The 14,224-nt window shown below is 41.4% G+C and overlaps 1 protein-coding gene across 1 annotated transcript in view; it reads right to left on the reverse strand.

Annotated features, from left to right (window-relative positions):
* TENM3 (teneurin transmembrane protein 3) overlaps window positions 1–14,224 on the reverse strand; it is a 312,368-nt gene that overhangs the window by 22,396 nt on the left and 275,748 nt on the right. The window contains exons 20-22 of the mRNA XM_059469963.1: window positions 13,571–13,803; window positions 12,826–12,980; window positions 11,089–11,963 (exon numbers count right to left, since the gene is read on the reverse strand). Of these exons, the coding sequence (XP_059325946.1) occupies window positions 11,089–11,963; window positions 12,826–12,980; window positions 13,571–13,803 (1,263 nt within the window). The remainder of the gene's footprint in view (window positions 1–11,088; window positions 11,964–12,825; window positions 12,981–13,570; window positions 13,804–14,224) is intronic.

Consider the following 14,224-nt stretch of genomic DNA (forward strand, 5'->3'; position numbering starts at 1 on the left):
TTTTTTTGCATTTCTTATTTAGTCTGATTGAAAGAGACACTTCAGTGGATCCATAACTACTCATATATAACCTGCACATATTCCTTTATTTCCACAAAATACATTTGTATTTGTATCTTAAAAGGTTTAGCATCTTGCTTGTGAATTCACACTACAATTATATTGGGAAACCTGAAATATTAAACTATGACTTCCCTTGGAGATATAACAATTACAAAAAACCCCAAAAAACCCAAACAATAAAGAATACGTGGTAAGTCTTCCTAATATTTTGTTTTGCTTAACAAGAAGAAAGCAAATGACAATTTGATATATATTAGTAGTCTGTAAATTATGACAAGTGGAGTTTTAAAATTTTATTTTATTGTTATCTAAGAAGTGATAGCATTTTCCTTTTTTTCTTATCTGGAATATTATTAACATGAGAAAAAATGCAGCCAGGAGGGTCAGCCCTGTCCTGGAGTACAGCAGGCACAGCATGCCCAGCCAGGCAAGGGAGGGATTTTCCTGCTCTGCTCTGCACTGGAGCAGCGTCACCTCGAGTGCTGGAGCAGTTTGGGTGCCACAATGTAAGAATGAGATAAAGAGAGCATCCAAGGGAGGGCCAGAGGGTGGAGAAGGGCCTTGAGGGGAAGCTGCATGAGAAGCAGCTGAGGTCACTTGGTCTGTTCATCCTGGAGAAGGGGAGGCTGAGGGGAGACCTCACTGTGGGCTTCAACATCTTTGTGAGGGAAAGTGCAGGGTCAGGGACCAATCTCTTCTCTGTGGTGACCATGATGGGGACCCAAGGGAATGGCATGAAGCTGTGTCAGAGGAGGTTTATGTTGGATATGGTTTATATTGGAAAAGGTTCTTCATCTAGAAGATGGTCAGGCCCTAGATGGTCAGGCCCATCTAGAAGTGGTCACAGCACCAAGCCTGACAGAATTAAGGAATTGTTTGCACAACACTCTCAGACACATGGTGTGACTCTTGGGGCTGTTCTGTGCAGGGCCAGGCCTGGGAGCTAGACATTGATGATCCTTGTGAGTCCCTTCCAACTCAGAATATTATATGATTTTATGAAAAAAATCAACATTCTTTCCAATTTTACAGAATTCGAAATATATGAAAATAATATTTTCCTTTCTTTTCCTTTTCTTTCCTGCGTTATTCCTTTCCCCTCTCCCTTTCACCTGTCCCTTTTTATTTTCCTTTTCCCTTCTGTTGTGCCTAGCTCTGAGAAAAAAGTGGATAAACAGGAATTACAGAAAATTGGAATGATTCTAGGAAAAAGTTAAATTTAACTACAGCCAGATTCCCAATTCTGGACAGAAATTTATATGCCTACTTGTTTTTTAATGGAATTTGGGCAAAAAATGCAAACTCACAAAACCAAAGAAGTTACAAGGTCATTAAAACTATTAGTATCAGCTACATTTATCTGTCCCCCTGTCCAGCCAATTGTCAGATAACTCAGGCTTTTCCTGGGCCTTCATCTGATGGCTTTTCCATAGGGAAAGGGTCTTCACTCTGTTTTCATCTGGGGAAGTGTGGTGGTTTGACCAGAAAGAAGTGGGAATTCTGGGATGTTCTGGTCAAACCAATGGGTGCTTGGATTTTGATATTGGCACCTGGGGTAGCCAGTGGGTTTTAGGACACACCTCCGAGAACACCCAGGGGTTAAAAGCAGAGCTTCGGCCCCGGGAGGCTCTCATGGGACTTCGAGGGACCGAGGTCGGAGCTCTCCCCCGTCCAGCCGCTGCCGCTGGGCGGGGGAGGGGCAGCCATGTGGTAGGCCTGGGCCTGGACAGACATGGGGGTGAGGAGGCCTTGGAGGATGGAAGGGTGGAGGAAGAGCCCCAAGAGACATCGGACAGCCTTCCCCGCCCCCCCCCGGAGACAGATAGAGAGAGAGAGAGAGAGAGTGCAGCCTGTGTCGTTACCTTGAAATTCAGTAAATATGTGCTGGCAGCAGGCAGCCCAGCTGAGGAGATGGGGGGGGGGGTGCAGCCAGGAGTCCGGCCGCCTGGAGGAGTTTTTAACCCCTTTTGGACAATGAAAACCCTACAGAACATTAACCCTTCCTAGAACGTGTGATAAGAGTGGAGGAGGACGAAGGAAATGAACCAGTGATGGGGGTCTGGACCAGAGAGAGAGAGAGTGAGAGATGTTGAAAGAAGGGAGAAGATGGAGTGGCATTTTATGCTGGACTCTTTTGTGTAGCCATGGACAGAGCCATGTTTCCGTGAGATACAGAGACTGAGTCCAGGGGGAGAAATGTCCCAGTGCCAGAGAAGATTCAGTGTGGGTACCCCTCGGCCCCAGGGGGTATATAAAATATGGGGGGGACGGATGTCCCAAAGGTGAGAAGGTGAGATACTGTGTTTTTCTGGAACTGGACAAAGCATCCTTAAAAAAAGACAACCCTGGAAGCAGCCCTGATCCCTGTTCGGTGGTGAGAGCACCGGAACAAGGACGGAAGAGGCCACCACGACACACAGAAGGACTCCCTCTCCTCTTGAGGAGCTGAAAGTCTGAGCAATCTGAAGGGTGGTGTTGGACCTAGAATTGGTGATTTTGGAGGGTGTATTGTATTGGGAATTTAGGGGGGAGGAGGAGGAGAGTGTTTTTGTGAGGTTTTCATTTTCCTTGTTTTTTTTTTTTTTTTTCCTTTTCTTTTGTGTGTAGTTTAGTAATTGTTTGTGTGTAGCTTAGTTAATAAAATTTTCTTTATGTTTAAGTTTGGAGCCTGCTTTGCTCATTCCTGGTCACATCTCACAGCAGACACCGGGGAGAAGGTGTACTCATGGGGGCTCTGGCTTTGCCAGGCCCAAACCATAACAGGAAGTCTTATAAAACTGTTTGCACGGGTGGTTAAATAATTCAGGTAATGGTCTTTTATCTTAGCAACGTGGTCAGGACGAATTTTTTAGTCCAGGTTTAATGAAGAGATTTCCTCAGCTGGAAAGTGATTGGCAATTTCTCTTTTCACCTTCTTCTGTTATAACTGCAGCTCTTGAGGCTTTTTATTTGTTGTGTCTATTTTGTCATAATGTTAAAAGGACAGTTTTCAGTCTTTTTTTGTAAACCGACATTCAGCACACCAGACGTGAACAATTCACTTAAATAGGCCTTTCCTGACAGCCATAACTCATCTGCAAAACAACAGGCACACTCTGAACGAGAATCACTGCGGGAAATGTGTCTGTTGGAAAGGGAGCTCAAAGGAATGAATCAACACCTTTTCCCATGATAGCTCATTCACTTCCATACAGAGAAGGTTTTGATGCTCATTTTCCACTTCAATGCACGACCAGACAAACAAGCTTCAGTTCAGTGCTTGTGCCGTGTAAGATTGACCACTTTCACAGCCCAATCCAAAATGACTTCCAGGTATTTGGCACCAGGTATTCTAGGGGAGTGGTGCTTTGTGGAGAAAGAAGCAATACATGAATTTACCATGCTGGGGATGCTTTCCTTTTTGCCAGAATACTGCTAAACTTCTCACTCACTGCTGTATGGTACAGCAGTCCTCCATGCTGCCCTGACTGCTGCCATGTATATTCTCATAAGGAGCCACAAAACTAAGGAGTCTCTCACAACTCATATCTGGCATGCACCCTGCATGCACACAAACTCACACAAATGAGCAGCATTAATGAAGCCACAGCTTTCTGAAGAGCAGGAAGAATAGCTCTGGAGTGTGTGCCTGGGGAAGGGGTGCACTGAGAGCAGTGGGGTGCAGGCAGTGTGGCTTACATGAGAGGCACTGGCAGGGATGAAGCAGCTTCCCCGGGCTGGGGGTGTGCCTCAGCAGCTCACACTCTTTTGAACTGAGTGCAGCCAATTCAGGAGCAATTCAAGGGGGCTCGTTCTTATGAAGATGAGACTAAATACAGCAGCTAGGCTGTTAACTACAAGACCTCAACACTCATCTCTCACTTTTCAACTTCCCTGTAATGGGAATTCACTGTCCCTGAGCCCCGTGGGATGCACAGAGGAAGGATTCTGAGTTTGCTAGGGTGTGCCAGCGGGCAGCTTCCCTAACCTCAGGGCTCCTCAGGGCTGCTGCCTTGTCTGTGCGTCACCTCCCCCGCTTTTTAGCTCATCTATTAGTGCACAAATAAACTGTGTGCCTTGTGGATATAAATACCAGAGTATGGCCTTTCAACTAAGAGAAATGTTGGTGTATATATACTTTGTGTGACATATTGTTCCTTGCTGTAAGGTCTGCTTACACTGTCAGAGCTGAGTGTACAGGCCTTTAGTGAAAAAAGGACATAAGGCTGGTCTGATTGGCCAAACATTTTGTTCACAGAATAAGCTGTAATGCTGCTTTTCCCCCGTAATTCTTATTTGGTGGTAGGGTGGGGGTTTAATTTAATCTAATTTTTATTTTGAAAGGTAAAAACTCAACAAAGCTGTTTTTACAGGGTCACAAAAAGTGGACAAATCAACTTATTAAATTACATTATGTTTGAAAAGCAAATTTAGCAATGGGAAAATGAAATTAGATGGGTGTATTTTCTTTTTTTTTTAGGGCAGTGGAATACCAAGATAGTAAACAATAATTTTTAGATTCAGGTTCTGTGGTTAATTTAGAGTAACAACCTTATTCCTTGGAAGTACAAATCACATGCAATTAATGCAGGCTTCAGAAGTGAGAACTTTTCCTTCTTGGGGGTGTCTTATTGAGAGGAGGAGAAACAAATATGCTGTAAGAGAGAAATATCTGTATTGCATGCTGCATTGTGCCAGGCAATGTGGATACAGAGGCACTTATGCAAGGACTGGCCATCTCAAAAATATTCCCAAAAAGACAGTTTGAAAGCAATTAAGAATGAAGAGAATATGTTTTTTGTTGCTTGAGTACATATAGTATGGGAAGATTAAAGACACTGCACTTGTATGTCACAGTTTGCAATCAAGGGCTCATGTGATTCCATAAAAGCCAATGCAAGAACATGATAACTGGCTAAAAAAAAGTGCTTGAATGAATATGGTTAATTATTTTATAGCCACTATATTTTACATTGATGAAGAAGCAGCAGCAGTAAAAGCAGAAGGTACCAAAGGTTGTTGATAGTAAAATGATAAAAATACCTAAAAAGCACTATGATACCAAGGACATTCAGACAGTGTTGTTTAGTAGTGATTAAAAAATTCCAGATTACAATTTTGTACGAAGTTCTGGTATTTCTAAGAAAGCAGAATCAAATTAGAATGAAAGCCCCAAAACTGAAAGTAACAAGAACCCTAGGCATTTTTAGATACTCATAGTACTGAAGTATAAATAGGATAGAAAAATGAACACAAATAGAAACACAAATATTACGGGAGAATAACCCCTCACAAATGTTACTTGAAATGGTACAGAAATAGTAATTATGAAAATTTCGAACCTCTTAATATACAGTAGAAGTGCAAGTGAGCTGACACTACTATTAGGGTATAATTTTAATCTGATCAAATCAAATGCTTGCATTTCAGCATAAGTTCCATAGACTTTTCCATAGCCAAATTTCACTATTTCCAAGTCAGACTCCACAGGCAATGTATTAAGATGAAGCAAAAGAAAAACTGCAAAACACTCTATTCTCTGTTGCCAACTGTTGACAGTTACAGATGATGTGCCTGGTACTTGGGGAAACTAAACAAGTCCAAGCCAGAGGCAATATCTGACTCTGTATCACAGTTTTTGGGAAACCACAGCACTGAATGCATTGCTAATAAAAGCATAATATGCAAACTCTGCAGCGTACAGTGAAAAGAGATTTTTGCTTGCGATTCTCTAGAGTCCATAAATTACTGTAAGGATTTCACATTCTGCATGATTTCACCACCTTTCCAAAATAGCTGGAAAGCTTGTTAATTTAACTGTGGGAGCAAAGTAAACTTGTAAGAACTCTGCTTGCTAATGTCACTCTTTTTGCTTCCTGTTGCCTTGAAGACAAGGATTGAGTGGGAGGGAGAGGAGGGGAAGGAGAAGACAAATGAGCTCAGGGCATAAAGTGTCAGGGGAGACATTGGATGGACTGTCAAGAGATACAACAGGAGACTGCAAAGAAATTCACTGCTGGGAAGGAAAAAGCAGGACGGGCACGGTGCCGGCGCTCCCATGGCGCACAGACTGCAGCCCTGTGTCCAGCAGGGACCCTCCCTGCCACAGCAGCCTCTGCCAGCTCCTCACACAAGCCAAGGGGCACAGAGCAGCCACAGGCTGGCACGGCTGGGCCACTGCACAGGGGCACCTGCAAGGCTTCTTGGGCGTTTGCTTCTGGATTTCAAAACCTAGGTCAAGAGAAAATGCTCTTTTTGTATTTCTGTAAGCACCTGGCTTAGCTTTCTGTATGTAAAGTCACAATGGAAACTGCTGCATAGAAATAATGCCATATAGGCTGGCTAGGAAGTGTCACTTCAAAATGCTAATATGCAGATAATTAGTTTAACTTTTAAGATTTAGCTGTTTAAATGTTCACATTATGCATACATAATATGCAGTTACAGTTAATAGTTTCCAGCTCAGATATCTCAGAATTGTGTAAGAGAATTTGATTAGGCTGATTACTTTTATACCTTGTTTGATACTGTAATTTAATTATAAAACCTAATCTGGGCAACTTTTAGCCTGATATGGCTCCATTGGTTTTCTTTTAGTATGCATGCATTTTCAATCATTTCTGTAAATGCTCTCTTAACATCATTTTTATTCAGCAAGTTTTTGGACCTCTGAAAACAGGTAACAGTTACTATGAATTTGAGCAACAGTGCTCTTTGAAAAAAGTACACATTCCTGAAATTTAAGGTGTCAGTTTTGATCAGTACACTATAACCCTTAGCAAAACAGAAATTTACAAGTCCATTTTGCCATAAAGATATTAAAAATCCCCCAAGTCTGTAAACAAAGAAAACAGATTATATTATATCCTAAGTAATTCAAGCTAGTAGTTACAAATTCACTGTAAAAACAAAAAAGAATGTAAAAAAACATTTATTGTGTGTCAGTCCTTCCCTTCTTCAGGGAAAGAAGAGACTAAAAAATAAACTATAGATTAATTAGTGTCCAGGCTAAAATAAAAAAAAAAGTAATTTTTTTCTGGATCTGATATTAGTGTGATTTAAACTGTGGAAAAAAGCCATGAAAAGAAACAAGACCAAATGTTTTAGTATGTGCCAGAGCAGTGACTGCCAATTTTTGGGATGCAATGTTTTTGCAAATATTTTCCCTTTGTTCTGAAAAGGAAAAAAGAAAGACTGAATCATTTTCATAAACCTGCTTTCAAACCACTGAGAACCCAGCTGAAATAAGTTATTTGGATCCATGCTCCACTTATACAACCAGACTTGCACAGAAGAATAGTTAACCAAGCTATTCCTGAGTTGCTCCCAAGGCTGAACTTTTTATTCCTAAATGCACTATATTTTTCCTTCAGCCACTTAAACAGATTTGTGACAACTGAAAGGTGAAAAAACCCAGCTATACTCCAAATTAGTTGATAAAAGGCATTTCTGGTCCATTGGACATTCAAACAGCTGAACATTTTTAGCTGTGAGTGGGAAGAAAGTCTGGATTCACCATGGAATAGAAATTCTAACCTTTTCTCAAAATATTTTGAAAATTTGAGTAACACAGTAAATAAAATACATAAATTAACTGTGATATTAAAAGAAAATGCATTCAGCAATGAAGCTGAAATATTGTGCTATGAAGCCAGAATGATTTATTTTCAGAATTTCTTCTTCCTCACTCGATGTTTGAGGGATACCTTTCCATTTTAACAAGGCTTCGTTTTTTTCAACAGAAAACATTTCACGTGGAAATGTTTTAGCCCATACTACCCACAAACATGAATATGCAGAAGCTGAGAGAGAGACACCCTTGTACATCATGTCACCCCCACACAAACAACTCTTCTGTGATAATTCATGGGCTTCATCTGTTTTGGCAATAGTAGCAGAAACCTCTCAAAGTCCATCATTGTCAGATTTAATGTTACAAATCATGTGCGCCAACAAGTCACAATTATACTTGATCTTATAATAAAAAATGGCAAAAGACCTGTGTTCACAATTATTTTTTCCTTCAAAAGAGAAATATACAGACATAGATTTGGTGCATGGGGATTTTATGTTCAAAAGAAGCAAGCAGCTATGATGACTGATGGATGTTTTTAAGAATGCTGTTTTGGCAAGAAAAGTAACACAGTGCCTTCCTCCTGTCCCTTATTCCCTGTGGCTTTACGTAATCAGTACAATTTTTGGTTTTAACTTGTACAGAGCATCACAGAAAACATTACTGGAAGGGACCTTGAGAGGTCATGCAGTCCAACCTCTACCCCAGGGCAGGATCTGTTCTTCCTGCACTGGTCCTGAAAGATGTCTGATCTGTTTTTAAAGACAGTCTGTGAAGGGCAAGGGGTCACTATCATTGTTGTCTGCTCCAGGGCTCCAAAATCTTCACCGTGAAGTTCCTCCAAATGTCTGATCTGAATCTTCCTTGTTGCAATTAAACAGATTACTGCTTCACCATGGCTACAGGGAGGTGATAAATATCTTTGCTTCTGCAAAAGCCTCATACACTTGCAAATTTGGGAGAGTGAAATTGCCTAGCTTTCTCTATAATTACTTCAGCTTGGGAATTCTAACGAGACATTGGTTGGAGGTAATTGTTTAGGAAGTGCATAAGCAGCAGCTTGCAAATAATCCTAATAGTTACTGAGGGGAATAGCCTGCCCTTTGGGCTCTCTGTAAGTCAGCTGGACATAACTTAACTGAGACCAGAAAGTCTGCATGAAAGCAGATCAGGTGTGAAAGATGGCTATTTGCAGAGTCAGGAAATAGCTGTGTGCTTCATGACACACCGCACCCTAAATTCTCCCCGTGATGAAAACGACAGACCCATCACCCACTGAATAGTGAATATAATATCCAGTCTTTTTGTGATCAGGCAGACACCATTAAGATACATTCAGAAGCCACCAGCTACTGCAGTACACCACAGCAGGCTACACAGAAACTACAGCCAACATAGTGAGAAATTACTGCCCTGATTAAAACTCTAGCTCCTCAATTAGCCAGTATGAATGTCAGCATGATTAAAAGTGCCTGCTGTACCCAGCAGATGCCTTCATTTCTGTACAGGACTTCACTGTCCCCCAAACTGACTGCCTTGCCCAACTTGCCTATGAGAAACAAGTGGCTGTGTCTGTCACAGTTCAACACTGACTTTACTCTCTGTGGAAATGGATGGCTACTCCCAGCCCACCTAATGCTGTGCTTTAGTCTCTCAGCATACAGGACAGGGCTAACTCCATAGAACACTTGCCCTGCCAATCAAACACTTTCTCATTCCTTTGCGTACCCTTGCTGTGCTTCTGTGTCCTCTTGGCAGGACCTAAAAAGATCCCCAGCGGATGCACCAAAGCACAATTAAATATTACAGATGTGTACTAATGCTTTGGGAAGGTGCCCGCTACCAAAGCCCTGCCAATTTACAGATTATTGTAAGAATACCTTAAAACTGGCAGCAGTACCATCCCACCTGCTGTCTTTGTCAGGGATCAGCATTCCTAGCCCTGTCTCCACTTCAGGACACAATATGCAGTGAAGCAGCACCTGCTGCTCTTGTGTCTCTGATGGGCATCTGTAAAGGCTGGAGAGTAGATACAGGTGCTCAGAGTCCTTCTGCACACTGCCTCAGCCAAATGTACACTGACAGAAATATGAAGTTATCTCAGAACACAGATGTTTGGCTTTGCTGCCACTGCCTGACACTGGCACTTTATTTTCTTTATCATGTGTGTTGAATTGAAAGCTTTTTTTAAAGCCCTGACCTTGGCAGCAGTTGCTACTGCATTTCATCATAAAGATACGAGAAAAGAAGAGGGGTAAATAAAAAGAAGAGGGACTTACTGAATTTTCATTATGCCCTTTGTAATCCTGAATAGTTCAACTAGAGGCCTCTTAACAGTTTTACTTATCACACTAACACTACATCTTCTACTCCTTCATCCATACCTTCTTACCCAACCTCATCATGTCTTTCCTGTGAGTTAAAACTACACATATTTTTCCAACTGGCAGAGACAACTGAAAAAAATCTGTGTTCATTTTACATTGACCTTTTCTGAAATAATGGTTTCTGTTTTAAGCTGCATTTTTGTTATGTTTGCTTAGTGTATTCAGTTGGCAGCTCAGATGATTTGGAGATGAAGTTGCTGATAAAGCCTGTATGTGAATTCTCTGGTTCCACTAGTTTATCTATAAATTGTCACAATCTTCCTTAGTCAATAGAATTGAGGATTCTGTAAAACGCTTTGCTAATCTGTCTGCTATGAACAGGCATTGATGACTTAATGAGTGTAACACAGGCTAAAGCAATTCACTGAAAAGATTTTTCCTGAGGTTGGTAAAATTACAAGTCCTACTGTTCCAGTAATACCTCTTGCTGTTGTGCTAGCACCTGTACATGACACAGTGCTGGTGGCTTCTGCGTTTTCAGTTTATTCCTACAGGAATGACAGTTCCCCCATGGCACACATTTCTTTTCTCAGCTTCCTCCAACTGGGTTCACCTGTGTGAAAGCCTGCTGTGCTGTCCAGGAGATCCTTCCTGCGTACCCTCCAGTCAATGAAACACAACCTTTTACAACCCACCCAGATGTTATTCTTGGGCAAAAGAACATGCAGAAATGCTTTTGCTTAAAAAAAAAATTGAGCAGCAAAGACAAATTTCTTGTCAGTATTTGCAGCAGAAGAATGTCAATCTAATGAGCAAGTGGGATGAAAATCTAGTTTTTGATGCAAATCTACAAACCCATGGTTGTCTGAGTTACAAATTTCTTGACAAGAGTGAAATGTTGTCTCACTATTATTTCAATATATAAAACTGAAGTTCAAAATAATGAATTCAAAATTATTCAGCCCCAATGTTCAGAAGAAGTCAGACAAGTATGACAGAGGAAGACAGCATGGGAAATTAAAAGTATCTTTCCGTGCTTTTTGCTATCAAGGGTCAACTTTACAGTTACTTCACCCAGAAACATTTCAAATGGTCCTTAGAACTCAATAAAACTATAAGGCATCTGACTTTTTTTAATGTACTTACTCAAAAAAAGTGGTCCATCCAGTCTCATCGCTTTTAGTTGCCAGAAGTCCACTGTTGCCATGGTAGGTAAATAAGACCAGCTCCTGCCCTTGTGCAGTCATGCTTTTCAAACACCCATTGGTGCCTATGGTCAGCCAGATGACCTGGTTATCAGGAGAGACCACTCTTACTGGCATTCGGTTGGGATCCCGCCTGATCCGAAGGGTATTCCCGTTGCTGTCCGTCACGGCAGTAATATCATTGTCGTTGCTGTAGCTGAAGTTGTACAGGTAGTCCCCGGTGACTAAACTCACAGTGTACTGGTGGGTACCATTGACATCAAAAATATACAGCTCTTGGTCGGTTGGGGAAGCAACTTCATAGAAGTTCATTGAATTCATTAAGGGTTTGTTCTTTGACACAGCCCGTATCCTAATGTTTCCCAGGTCAGCAATATACAGGGTGCCATCTGGAGACACAGCTAAGGAGGAAGGGGCGTTGAGTTTGGCATCTTTAGCATAGCCATCTCCATTTTGGTAGCAGTCACAGTTAACATCATTTTTGCAATCACACTCCGAGGGTATTCCAGCAACTAAAGAGATCTCTCCATCGGTTGTGACCTGCCTTATCCTGTTTATCTTTTTCTCGTCAGTTTCGGTGATGTAGAGCACGCCGCTGTAGGACACGGCGATGGCGGTGGCCGACTCCAGCGTGGTCTGGACGGCGTGTTTGCCCACCGCGTACTCCACGCCCGGCACCTGGCAGTGCATCGGCCGCCCCGCGGCAATGCGCACCTGGCGGTTCTCCGTGATCTGCAGAACCACGTTGTTATCCAACACGTAAATGGAGTTATCCATTGGGTTGATAGCTAAATCTGTAGGCCACTCCAGACGAACCTAAACAAATAGAAGTGTTTTGTTAAACAGCTTACCAGTGCAGATTAAATGAATTAATTAACCTTCAGTTTTAGATACCGATGTAAGGATATTTTCTATCTGCTGTAAGCAATCACAACTGAAGAACTTGCATGAATACATTCAGCAAACTAAAGTTTTCAGGAAGGCAAGGGGAACAATATTCAGGCATCCAATTTACTGAGAAGAAAGCCAGTTGCATTGCAACTATAATACAGGCTGAGTTTCCCCTCCAATAAATACTTTATACATTTGTGATGCAATACTTTTCTGCATCACAAATGTATAAAGAACTACAGAGACAGATATTGATGTCTAAATACTTGCCAACAGTATTTATCTTTATTCTTGTAGTAGCAAAAATAACGTACTACTTTCCAGACTATGAAACACTGTACTCCATTTTTGGAACATACTACTACTGACACGTCCCTTCATACCTACACAAGTTTTTAATAAAAATAGAAAAATACAGGGGGTTTGTGTAAATCCTTTCATTCACTCTAGTAGGCTAAGGATGTCAGCAATTCAGAAAACATCAACATGCCAAGATAGTTCTAACAGATATGCTATTCTCCCAGTATTTACTACCAGGCTTACTGTTTCCTGCTGATAGTTTTGCTGTTCTAAACCAAACTGAACTTTATGGGCAGAAAAATTGAATACAGCACTGTTTATAGCTTAGAGAATACAGTGCAATTCACACCTGTGGTTGCTTTCTCCCCCAAACCTGCTGTTAAATATCCATCACACTCCACCCACTTTTATTTTAAGGGGCTCAAAAGCTGCATCTCAGTTTCTATCACCAGCTCAGCTTTGCAAATTAGCAGCAACTGAAAAGTACCTGGCTGATGTGCATGCTGGTATCACAGGTCAGAGGTCGTGCTGAGGTAAGGTCATTGGAGCCAAGCAATGTCGATATTATTCCATTCTGATCCACTTTTCTGATCATGGTCCCATCAACAAAGTAGATTAACCCATTCTTGTCTATTGCTATTCCTTCAGTGAAGCAAATAAAAATTAGGGGTTTTTTTGTTGTACTAGCAGTGAACATATTATCCACAACTAAGGGTATAGGTAGCATGCATTCAGTAGAAATTGTAGGCAGAAAATCTGGTCTCAGGGAGTAGGTAGTAATACAGCTTGTTAATGTATTTTGCATGACAAACCAGTATTCAGCATGAAAGCTACTACTGCTGATTGCATTTGCTGTTCAATTGCTTTTGTGTGCTGGAAGGGTCCAGATTTTAAGTTAACTTTAAACATTGAATAAATGGAACCAAAAGCAATGATCATTTTAGATATTCACTGCTGCCTGCCAAACACATAATCTAAATGCTCTTATTGAGTGTTTAAAAATGCTCAATAACCACTCAAGCCAAATACTTCCTAAAAAATCAACCCTAACTGATTTCAAAAAAATCAGTCCCCTGTAGCTCTTTTCCTCTATACACTTTCTACTTGTAAAAAAATTGCTCAAATTCCCAATTTTTGAGCCAACTATTGAATTCAGTAATTAAACACAATCATGCCCCCAGCTCTGAACTTCTGTATTATTCTGAATGTTACAGAGGGAGAGCTCTTTTTACCTTTAGGGCTCATGAGAGTTGCCTCCACCGCCTTGCCTCCATCACCACACCTTGCCTCATCGAAGGGCAGGCACTGCTCCCCTGTTCCTCCTATGACCTCAACATTTTTGGTCAGGTCTTTCGCACCCGTGAGCGACTTGGGCCGGTAAATCCTGCGTGTGTTTGTGTCAGAAACATACAAATCTCCTGTCACGGGGTCAGTTGCCAGGTAGTATCTGTGAGCTGGGTTGTTGCTGCAAAATGGAATAACATATTGCATATGCTGTAGTTAATTGCAGTTAACAGTGGATTAAGGAGAAAACAGTTTAGTTCCTACAAGTGTGCAGTAAGGCAGACAGAGTTAAAGTCAATGGTGATGCTCCATGCACAGGTAGCACAGGTCATGGCCACAAAATGGTTTTAGCCCACATTTCTCATCTGTGTCAGACAGCCCCATCTAGATTAATCCTCTAAGGAAATATGGTCCATTTTGTCTTTAATGCTCTCAGGGTAGTTCAGGCTCTCTCATTAGAGACTGCAAATGTGTCTCTAATAGGCCAAATCAAAATACTGGAGATTAAAACCATCTGAGAGTTCTGGGAACCTTGATGTAGTTCCAAATTTTGCAGCAGGAGCCCAGGCCTCACTTACACTTTGTTGGTATTATCCTATCTG

The sequence above is a fragment of the Ammospiza nelsoni genome, chromosome 4 (assembly GCF_027579445.1).
Source record: "Ammospiza nelsoni isolate bAmmNel1 chromosome 4, bAmmNel1.pri, whole genome shotgun sequence".
In the NCBI taxonomy this organism is placed as follows: Eukaryota; Metazoa; Chordata; class Aves; order Passeriformes; family Passerellidae; genus Ammospiza; species Ammospiza nelsoni.